General features: G+C 54.0%; 1 protein-coding gene across 1 annotated transcript in view; it reads left to right on the top strand.

Annotated features, from left to right (window-relative positions):
- ENG (endoglin) overlaps positions 1 to 11,146 on the top strand; it is a 31,972-nt gene extending 20,826 nt beyond the window's left edge. Inside the window, 12 exon segments of the mRNA XM_005908446.3 lie at positions 900 to 1,062; positions 2,074 to 2,227; positions 2,522 to 2,651; positions 3,103 to 3,277; positions 3,526 to 3,668; positions 6,323 to 6,460; positions 6,686 to 6,724; positions 7,312 to 7,428; positions 7,764 to 8,015; positions 9,083 to 9,137; positions 10,142 to 10,243; positions 10,370 to 11,146. Coding sequence (XP_005908508.2) covers positions 900 to 1,062; positions 2,074 to 2,227; positions 2,522 to 2,651; positions 3,103 to 3,277; positions 3,526 to 3,668; positions 6,323 to 6,460; positions 6,686 to 6,724; positions 7,312 to 7,428; positions 7,764 to 8,015; positions 9,083 to 9,137; positions 10,142 to 10,243; positions 10,370 to 10,494 — 1,593 coding nt within the window. The 3' untranslated portion in view covers positions 10,495 to 11,146.
- Positions 11,147 to 11,176: the final 30 nt, after the last annotated feature.

An 11,176-nucleotide genomic window follows, 5' to 3' on the forward strand; every position in this document is an offset into this window, starting at 1 on the left:
TCTCATGCTGCTGCTGCTTCAGCGTAATGCCTCTGGCTTTGGAGATGGATGGAAGAGGAACTCTGAGTCCATGGCCCCAGCAGCTTCCCATGAATCCTTTGACCTCTACCCCAGGAAGTCTTTCCTATTTCTTTCTCTAGCCCACCAGAGTCTCTGCTGAGGCATGGGCAGTGGAGGCAATGAGGTGCTGGAGCCACCCAGATTCTCATCTCTGTTCATTCAAGGGACCTGTCTTGCTCCTTTTGTTTCTCATAGAATAATATCCTCTGTCTTCTGTTGTTTCAAATGACTTGAGGCATGACTGGTTTCTGGGTGGTAAGATCTCCCAGAGCAGGGACCAGTTGTTTGTCTTTTGTTCACTCATTTATTCATCCATGTCTTCTATCTTCCCTTCTCCATTTCCATGTGCGGGGAGCACCTGCCGTGTGCCAGGTGTCAGGATGAGGCTGCCATGTCAGGATCTTCATTGCTGGTCTCAAGACCCAGCACACAGTCAGGCCAATATTTCTTACTGCCTACTGTGTGTCAAGCCCCATGCAGGGGTGGCCAAGCCAGCCACTGTCCCTCACAAGAGTGTGGGGGAAACCGACATGGGCCCCACGATAAGTGCGGACTGAATGGAGGGGTGGGAGGGTGATGTTTGAACAGGGGGATGAACATGGGTGTGTGTCCACCCAGCCCCTCAGACGTGGAAAAGAGATGGGGCAGATCTGACTCTGAGGGGCCCTAGTTAGGGGCCCGTGGGCTGACTTTGGCTCCACCAGCCTCAACCTCCTCAGCCCTGGCCTTCTCTGTTCAGCCAACTAGCTGCCTCCCCCAGTTATCTGCTGACCTCTGGCATGGGACAGAAGGCATTCAGGCCCAGGGACAGCATCCTGAGCTGCCACATGTCTCCCTAGGACTCCAAACTGGTCTTTCACGAGGCCCTAGATGCCAACATCACACAGCTGCCATCCTTCACCACCAAGGACCAGCTCCTCAACTGGGCGAATACACGGGGTTCCATCGCCTCTGTCGCTGAGCTGAGCAACCCGCAAAGCATCTTCCTTCGTCTGGACCAAGGTCTGCCTCCCCAGTTGCCTCTCTGGGTTCAGGACTCTGCTCTTGAGGAATCTGAATTCCTCTGTCTCCTTCCTCGGATGTGGACACTAAGGCACCAAGACGGGATGTGATTTGCCCCGGGTCACTTAAGACAGTGGTTACCCTTTCATCAAATGTTAGATTGAACCCTATGAAACTGCTGCCATTTGTCAGTCTCGGGATATACAAAAGCAGCACTTTCATATTATTTATTGTATCCCTAGTGTGTACCAAGTCCTATGCCAGGCATCTGGGGACCCTGTGGGGACAAACCCAGATGCTGCCCTCCTGGAGCTGGCACTGTGGTAGGAAGATGATAATAGGTATACAAATTCTGTAATTTCAGGTCATGGTAAATACTATAAGAAGGATAAATGGGGGGTGATGTACAGGCAGTTGCTGGGTTGCATCGCTAACATACGCCATGGTTTTATACCTTAAGTAAAATGTGTGTTGACAGCTGAGGAAACAGAGGCCAGGGACTTACCCTGGGTCACTCTGATGTAAGTGGATTTGAACCTGGGTCCTCCCAAGCCCCCACTCTTTGCTGTTCCATCCTGCCTGTGTGCGTGCTAAGTCGCTTCTGTTGTGTCTGACTCTTTGTGACCCCATGGACTGTACCCCACCAGGCTCCTCTGTCCATGGGATTCTCCAGGCAAGAATGCTGGAGTGGATTGCCATTTCCTTCTTCAGGGGGATCTTCCCGACCCAGGGATTGAACCCCTGTATCTTAGGTCTGGTCTCCTGCCTTGGCTGGCGAGTTCTTTTTTTGTTTGTTTTTTTTCACCCCTTCAGTTCAATTCAGTCGCTCAGTCGTGTCCGACCCTTTGCAACCCCATGAATCGCAGTATGCCAGGCCTCCCTGTCCATCACCATCCTCGCGCCTCCTGGAAGCCATCCTGCCGGCCCCACCATTACTGTGGGAGAGGGTGGGCCTGCGTATTAGATGCTAGGCTGCTCCAAGGGGAGACAGAGGTGCGCTTATCTCTGCAGCCTCGAGCTCACCGTTCTCCTGCAATCTGGAACCCCAGAAGGACATGGGCCACACGCTCGGATGGACCCCGAAAGCCTGGGGCTGCCGCTTGGAAGGTGTGGCTGGCCACAAGGAGGCGCACATCCTGAGGATCCTACCGGGCCCAGAGGCCTCGTAAGGGTGCCAGCCCCGCCAGCCCCACCCTCCATAAAGCCCCGCTTCTGTCCAAGCCTTAGCCCCGCCCCGGCCTTGTTAGAGAACTGTCACCCCGCCTATATCTGGGCCCCGCCCATTTTCACACCCACCCGACAGACCCAGGACCAACCAGGTTAGGAGCGCAGCTGCTGCTCAACCGACCCCAGGTCTTGTTCTGGCCCAGCAATTCCTGGTCAAGCTCCCCTGCACCTCCCCACACCCCGCACTACCGCCCTCGCTGATGCGGGGGCGGTCGTCTCCCCCCACATCCAGGCCCCGGACAGTGACCGTGAAGTTGGAGCTGAGCTGTGCTTGGAGAGATACTGACGCCGCCGTGCTCATCCTTCAGGGTCCACCCTACGTGTCCTGGTTAATCGAGGCCAACCACAACATGCAGATCTGGGTGAGTCTTGCTTTGAGACCCGCACAGCCCCGTTCAGGTCTTCCCAAGGCTCCTCCAAGAAAAAACCCAAACTTCCTGCACCATCACCCCAGCCCTGAGCCTTTATATACGATGATCCCTCTGCCCTCTGTGCTCTACCTATTCTTCCTTCAGACCTTCACCTAGATGGCACCTCCTCCAGGAAGCCTTCCATGATCCCTTAAAGAGGCCCCCTAACCCAGCCCACTGCGTCAGGGAAGTTTCCTGGAGAGGTGAACTCCAAACTGAGTTGAAAGACAGACAGGAACCAGTAGATGAGGGGAGGTGGTCCAGGCAGAGGAAACAGCAGGAGCAAAAGAGAGCCTGACTGAGGCCTGGCAGACCCTGGCCAGCCTGCAGGCACACCTTGCCAGGCTGTGTGGCCCCTGACTGTGTCCGAAGCTCCCTGCTCTGCCTCTCTCCCTGTCATTAGACCACTGGTGAATACTCCTTGAAGATCTTTCCAGATAGGATCAACCCTGGCTTCCAACTCCCAAACACAACCCAAGGCCTGCTGGGGGAGGCCCGGAGGCTCAATGCCAGTGTGGTAGCGTCCTTCGTGGAGCTCCCTGTGGCCAATGATGTCTCTCTGCGGACCCACAGCTGTGGTGAGCACCTGGCTCCCTTCCCTTGCCCCCCGCCTCGCCAGCTCCCTTCCCTGGCCCTCTCCTGGGATCTGTTGCTACGTCCAGATGCTGTGTGAACTGGGAAAGTTGCAGCAGCTGGTGGGAGCCCCATATTCCTCATATGCATCTCAGGAATGCTGAGAGTACCTAGCTAGAGAGGTGCTTAGCACCTCAGAGCACAGTGAGCCCCACAGTGACTGTCTGCTGGGGCCCCCTCTGCTACCCCGCAGGCAGTGGGCTGCAGCCCTCACCCACACCGGTGGAGATCACCACTCCCAATAAGGGCTGCAACCAGGAGCTACTTCTGACCCTGATCCAGCCCAAGTGCTCCAGCGATGGCATGACTCTGGTACTCAAGAAAGATCTCATCTCGGTAAGGGAGCGCCTGGCCTCCAGTCCAGCTGACACGGGTAACTGGTCCTTCTGTCCTAATCCAGGAAGGAGGACCAATCACATTCCGCTACAAGCCTTAGTTTTTCCACCTGTAGAATGGGCTTGAGGTGGCTCAGATGGTAAAGGGTCTGTCTACAATGTGGGAGACCGGGGTTTGATCCCTGGGTCGGGAAGATCCCCTGGAGAAGGAAATGGCAATCCACTCCAGTACTATTGCCTGGAAAATCCCATGGACAGAGGAGCCTGGTAGGCTACAGTCCATGGGGTCGCAAATAGTTGGACACGACTGAGTGACTTCACTTTTTTTTCACTCACCAGGTGGTGAGGATTATAGGAGGTCTGACGACCTCGCCTGGTGTGGAGCAATGCGTTAGGTGCTCAGTCGTGTTTGACTCTTTGTGATCCCATGGACTGTTACCCGCCAGGCTCCTCTGTCCATGGAATTCTCCAGGCAAGAATACTGGAGTGGGTAGCCGTTCCCTTCTCCAGGAGATCTTCCTGACCCAGAGACTGAGCCCACATCTCCCGTGTCTCCTACATTGCAGGCGGATTCTTTACTGCTGAACCACTGGGGAAGCCTTATGTACTAAATACTGAAAGTGACAATGTTAGTTGCTCAGTCATGTCTGACTCTTTACGACCATGGACTGTAGCCCTCTAGGCTCCTGTGTCCATGAAATTCTCCAGGCAAGAATACTGTTGTGGGTAGCCATTCCATTTTCTAGGGGATCTTCCTGACCTAGGGACTCCTGCATTGCAAGCATATTCTTCACCCTCTGAACCACTAGGAAAGCCCAAGTTCATATGTACTTAATAATATCACTTTAAAAACACATTAGATCCCATCATATTGAAATGCCATAATTTGGAGAAGGAAATGGCAACCCACTCCAGTGTTCTTGCTTGGAGAATCCCAGGGATGGGGGAGCCTGTTGGGCTGCCGTCTCTGGGGTCACACAGAGTCGGACACGACTGAAGCGACTTAGCAGCAGCAGTGACTATATAACATCCAGCTGAAGACTAGCCAGGGGGGTACTCTTTCTGCCCCCTTCTGATGCCTATGTCAGAAGCTTTCTCTGTCTCCTTTATAGTTTAATAAAACTTTATTACACACACACACACAAAATGCCATAATTAGCTCCTCCTCCCTTGTTAGACATTTGGGTGTTTTCAATTATGTAATATTATAAATATGCAGGAAGTGTCATTGTGCATGAAATTCTTCTATAAATAGAATTGTTTTCTTAAGATAGGTTTCCACATCAGTTGAGATTGCTGGGTCAAAGATGAGGGAACCTTCTGGAAATTTTCATACATGTTGCCAACTCGCTTTCCAAAAGATGATTCCAATTTTCACTGCTGATTAATGAGAACACTTAACTGTCTCTCCAAATTATTGTTTTTTTGTCTAAAAACTTTGCTGATGTGGGAGGTGGAACCTTGTCTTCCATTCTTGTCTGAGTTTCTACTTCTGTGATTAGTAAGTAGTGAGTGTGAACTTGATACTGTGTAACTGATAATAATCAAAGTCTCTGTAACCTTGTGGCTTGGTATTTTTCTTCTTTAAAACATTTTTTTTTTCAATTGGAGGATAATTGCTTTACGTTGTGTTAATTTCTGCCATATAACAACATGAATCAACCATAAGTATACATATGTTCCCTCACTCTTGAGCCTCCCTCCTTTGGTATTTTTCTTATTTCTTTTTTTTACCCTTTGATTATTTCTATAAGCTTTTTACATGAAGAAAGACATTTGTGGCCCTTTGTCTATCGTTCTTATTGAAATAATCTCTCCTGGTTTGTTATCATTCTTTAAATTTTTGCCAGAGTGTTTCTTAATTTTCGGGATGTTTGAAAACATTGGGCCATCCTAGCTGGCCATCTTCTCCTTTGTGATTTTTTTCTAGTCTTTCTGAGGCAGGAAATCTCTCTGCCAGAGTCTTGATGAGTCATGCATGTTCTCAGGGATTTTTAGAATGACATTTAACTCTATGTCCATGTGGAAGTGTTTTGGGGTGTGTGGTATCAGGGCCAAGGTGAAGCTCCATCTGTCTGCGGCCTATCTCCCCCTTCTTATCTGCCTTTACCTGGCCCGGCAGATATCTGGGAGGTGGAGGAGGTGGTGCAGGGATCAGCAATGGCTGGCATTACTGCCATCCAGTACACTGGATGTCATACACTGTGATCCACTGATCTTTGGAACATTACACTCAAGTTAAAAAGAATATTCTAGGTCTATGAATATACACACAGATAGACGTCTGTGATTTATTATTCAGTGAGGAAACTAAGCTAAAGCCTGAAGGACAGTATGATGCCTTTTGTTTAAAATGAGGGGAAAAAAAACAAACCCACACAATTTCTATGAATGCATATGTCTAGAACACACTCATGATGTCACAGATATTATTGCTAGATACAGAAGTGTGTCAAGTTCAGGAAAAGTAGTAACTCTTAAATGGTGTAGGATGATGAGACCTAACAAAAATGGAGATGGGAGCAGAGGCGTGGCTGTGATTCAAGACCCCTGGGGTGTGGTCAGTCCTTGGTGCTGGGGTGTGAGGGACAGGCCCTGGGGAGCCCTGTGCCTCCTGACGGTGCCTCCCCCACACCCCCTGCAACCCTGGCCCAGACTCTGCTATGCACCATCAAAAGCCTGACCTTCTGGGACTCCAGCTGCCAAGCTAAGGAAACAGAAGACGAGTTTGTCTTGAGCAGTGGCTACTCCAGCTGTGGCATGGAAGTGATGGAAAATGTGGTCAGTAACGAGGTAAGACCTGGAGTGGGAAAAAGGGATGGTGCCCCCTCCAGGTGCCTCCTGGATCTTCCAGGCAGAGAGGCTTTGGGGAGAGCGGGTGTGGTGCTAGTAGGAAGACAAGACAAGCTTTGCCATTGGTTGACTCAGTTTCCCCATCCAAAAAAATGGGTTCATTGGGTGGGATACCCTCTGGGCTCCTCTCGGGCTCTGAACACCTCCTTGGCTCTCTTCCTGCAGGTGGTCATCAGACTCCTGTCAAGCTCATCACCGCAGAGGGTGAGATGGACGGTCAATGTGCTAACCCATGTGGTCCGGGGGGAGCAGGCCTCAGGAGACTCAGGCCCTGATCCTGGCAAGCCAATGTGTCTCCAGTGTGCCCCCGTCTCCCCTTCTGTGCGATGGGGGCAGTACTGTTCAGAGTCATGTTCTCAGTCTCTCAAGTCAGAGGGTTCAAGCACGAATTGGCTGCATGGCCTTGGGCAAATCACATAAGCTTTCAGAGCCCAAAGGTCCTGTTAATAGGAGTATAAGGAAGGAACCCCCTATGGGATGAGCTGTCACCAAGAGGAGACATGGAAAGCACACAGGTCTTGTGAGGAGCAAGTTCTTTTTCTGGCTGCATGGCTTGTGGGATCTTAGTCCCCCAACCAGGGACTCAGATCAGACACCGGGCCTTCAACAGCGAAAGCACAGAATCCTAACTGCTGGACTGCCAGGGAATTCCTGAGAGCAAGTTCTTGATAAATATCAGTTGTGGTGGGGAAGGGGGAGGTTTAAGGTGAGGAGGGTCACGCAACAACCCTGAACCGTGACTCCTGCTCCCACCCCTTGGCTTTCTCACTGGGTGCCTCCCATCCCCACAGAAAAAGGTGCAGTGCATCAACATGGACAGCCTCTCCCTCCAGCTGGGCCTCTACCTCAGCCCACACTTCCTCCAAGCCTCCAACACCATCGAGCTGGGCCAGCAGGGCTTTGTGCAGGTACCGGACTTGGACTTGACCGCTCAGGCCTGCCGCCCCCTGTGATTTCTCAGAGCCTTTCTTTCTCCCCAGTGGAACTTGACTTCCTAGGGCTAGGCGGGGGCCAACCTGATGCAGGGTTGTAGGGGTGGGGAGAGCTGAGGCAGAGCTCAGATAGTGGTTGGAATGTCACTTCCTCCTCCTCCTTTGCTCCAGGCAGGCCAGTAACTGTCCTTCCACCATCAAAGTTCCCGAGCAGGAACTCTAGAACAAGTCTAGCCTATTTCGCGAGAACAGGTAAGGTGGAGAGTTATGAGTAACTGACCGCGCCTCGGTCCCCTTACCTACCCATGCAGGTGAGCGTGTCCCCATCCATCCCTGAGCTCATGATCCAGCTGGAGAGCTGCCAACTGAACCTGGGGCCCGACATGGAAATCGTGGAACTCATCCAGGGCCAGGAAGCCAAGAGCAGCTGCGTGAGCCTGCTGTCCCCGAGCCCTAGTGGTGACATACGCTTCAGCTTCCTCCTCCGCGGCTACATGGTGCCCATGCCCACGACTGGCATCCTCAGCTGCTCTGTGACCATGCATCCCAGGATTCGGTCCCTGGTGAGTGGGGGCCGGGCCCAGCCCAGCTTCAAGGGTGGCTTCTGGGTCTGGAGTTTTCAGGAAGGGATATGATAGATCAGGAGGATGTGGAACCAGTGAGCAAAAGACAGCCACAGGCAGACACGTGGCCTCTGGGTACGAAGGGGACTCTTTCTGCCACCAACAGCCTTTGGATGGCTGTGCTGTGTCTTGGGACATTGGTCAAATATGCAGCTGCACCCACTATCCATCTGTCCATCCGTCTATCCATCCATTATTTCACCCATCTGTCTGTCTTCCCACCATCCCTTCAGTCATCATTTATCAGCTGATGCTTCTCACCATCCCACGCAGTCATCCATCCAGAGTCCTTCCATCAGCCCAGTCATCCATCCATCCTTCTACAATCACACCCAGTCATCATCCGTCAATCCATCCACCCAGGAATCCATCCACCCACCCATCTTGTCCATATAGTATGGTCACCATGGTAATCTCAACAAACAAGAGATCTCAGGGAAGAGGGTTAGTACAAAAGACACAAAATTCTGATTTTCTGCACTTACTGGTCACAACACTTCACCATCCAGTATATACCAGTTTTTAAACACTGGGCCCTGGACACACACACACACACACACACACACACACACACACAGAGTCATCCCCAAGCCCTTGCATATAAAAGGGTCTTCAGGATGAGAAGCTTCTATGGTTGTATGAAGCTGGAGAAGCCTCTGGGACCACTCCTGAGTGGGCTCTCCCTAGGCCACAGTGAGCCTGGGCTTCTGGGCATTCACAAGGATAATGGATGCAGTGTCCCCATAATCCTCATGGGAGTCGGGAGCTTTTCAGGAACTCAAAAGAGACACACCAGGAGCAGCCCAGAATTGTCTGGCTGCCACCCTTCCAGAGCACAGATCTGCCAGCATTTGCCCAGAGGCCCCCAGCCAGAAGGTGGTGCAGGTGGGGCTCAGAGTCAAGGCCCCAGGGTGGGCTGTGGCAGGCCAGGGTCACAGAGACAGGGGGGAAGCCTGGAGCTGCCTCTCAAAGGCTGTGCCATACCCCGGGCTCTCTTCCTCCTTCAGGAAGTCCACAAGACTGTCTCCACACGCCTGAACATCATCAGCACCAGCCTGCATGGTGAGTTCTAAGTATCCCCGAGGTTCCAGGGACTGAGGTCAGAGTGGGGCGTGATGGACGCTCAGAGGACCCCAGAGAGCAGGGTCCACAGCTACATCTTCCACATGGAGAACATTTGCTTGTGACCACCCCATGGGACCATATCCCAGGCCTTTGGCTCTTCTTGATCCCCAGGGTGGCTGGCTGACCTTGCTGGGAGATGGAGCCTTCTGGAATCGGGACTGGACAGGACTTGGGGGCAGTGCTTGTCTCTCCTTCCCTAAGACCCCTAGGGTGGAGGATGCCCCTCAGCCCAGCTCCCCCTAACCTGTCTTAGTTCCCCCTGGGCCCAGGTGCCCCCTGGGCAGGAGAGTCCCTGACGCTGAATGCAGGTGGGAGAAACATCGGCCCCTTGGCCATCCTACCTGGGCCTGGATGGAGCCCCTGCGCCCAGCCTACAATCAAGAAGGCAGGCTAATGACCCCACTGCGGGGATGGGAACCCACAGGCCTACGGCCAGGCTGCCTGGCCCACAGTCAGACAGGCATCAGGAGTGCAGAAAGAGTGACGCTTGGGAAAACCCAAGAAGAGAGCCAAAGGGCCCTCAGGGGGCACTCTGGCTTCTGCTTTGGTAGCGGGCTGAGAGGAGTAGGGACTGACCTAAGGTCACACAGCGGGACTCTGGACTCTCAGGCCCCACTCACACTTTGCTCAGATTATACCATCCAGCCTCCCTAAAAATGTATCTCTACCAGCCTTGGGAGTCAGAGGCATGGCCCCAAAGGCCTGGCTGGGCCCTTTTGAGGGCATGCTCATAACAACACAGCTTCATGCCATGTGTGGATGTGATGATCCCATTGGCTAGATGAGGAAATGGGTTCAGAGAAGTAAGGGTCAGTGGCTGAGCTGAGACTGGCACCAAAACCTGCACTCCTGGCTGGCACAACGGGGCGGGGAGTGGGGATGGGAGTTGCAGGGAGGAGACAGCGGTGCTGACCGCAGCCATCCTGTCCTTGGTGGTGCAGACAAAGGCCTCGTCCTACCTGCCGTGCTGGGCATCACCTTTGGTGCCTTCCTCATCGGGGCCCTGCTCACCGCCGCGCTCTGGTACATCTACTCGCACACGCGTGAGTATCCCAGGCCCCCACAGTGAGTGCTTAGGTCCCCTCCATCACCACCTGGGGGAGCCCAGCGCAGTCTCTGGGGCAGTGGGGACCCCTGGCCAGGGCCCTGACCTCCACCCCTGCCCCCAGGTCACCCTGGCAAGCGGGAGCCCGTGGTGGCGGTGGCTGCCCCGGCCTCCTCGGAGAGCAGTAGCACCAACCACAGCATCGGGAGCACCCAGAGCACCCCCTGCTCCACCAGCAGCATGGCGTAGTGCCCAGCCAGCCCTCGCCCAGCGGGAGAGACTGAGCAGCCACCAGCTGGGAACCACTGGCCGTGGACTTATCCCGGGACCCCAGCCCCTCCACTTGACCAAGGACGAACCCTGCCCTCTGCACCCGCCCCTGCTGCCTCCCTCCCAGAGGCCTGCCGCCAGTGGGAGCACCAGCTCGGAACACCTTGGGGGTCCCCCACCCCACCCCGACGAACCTTCAAACCCGGAGGGCCTGGGGTGTGGCTGCCCGGGACTGCAGAGTGAGAGCCCACTGCCCTGTACGTCCACATTGCTGTAAACACCCAAGAAAGCCCCTGTCATTGTAACCTGGACCCAGCACCCGGTGACCTGGGCTGGGCAGGAGTTGAGAACTCCAGGACTCAGTCCAGCCCACCCAGGCTGATGGCGCCTCCTCTGTGGAAACCGAGCCAGCACGGAGCCACCTGCACCTGCTTCCAGCAGTCTCCGCGTCGGAACTGGCATGACTGGCGGAAACAGAAGCCGAGGGGCACGCAGCCTGGGAGTGGAGTGGGGGAGCCTAGCTCCTCCCTGCAACTGTCACACAGACACCCCCCACGCCCACCCCCCAGGCAGTCTGTCCTGGGTCCTCCCCTATATACTCACCACCAATAAATCAGACCATGAAACCAGAGCTGGGCTGGGCTGGAAGGGGAGGGGCACC

The sequence above is a fragment of the Bos mutus genome, chromosome 11 (genome assembly GCF_027580195.1).
Source record: "Bos mutus isolate GX-2022 chromosome 11, NWIPB_WYAK_1.1, whole genome shotgun sequence".
In the NCBI taxonomy this organism is placed as follows: Eukaryota; Metazoa; Chordata; class Mammalia; order Artiodactyla; family Bovidae; genus Bos; species Bos mutus.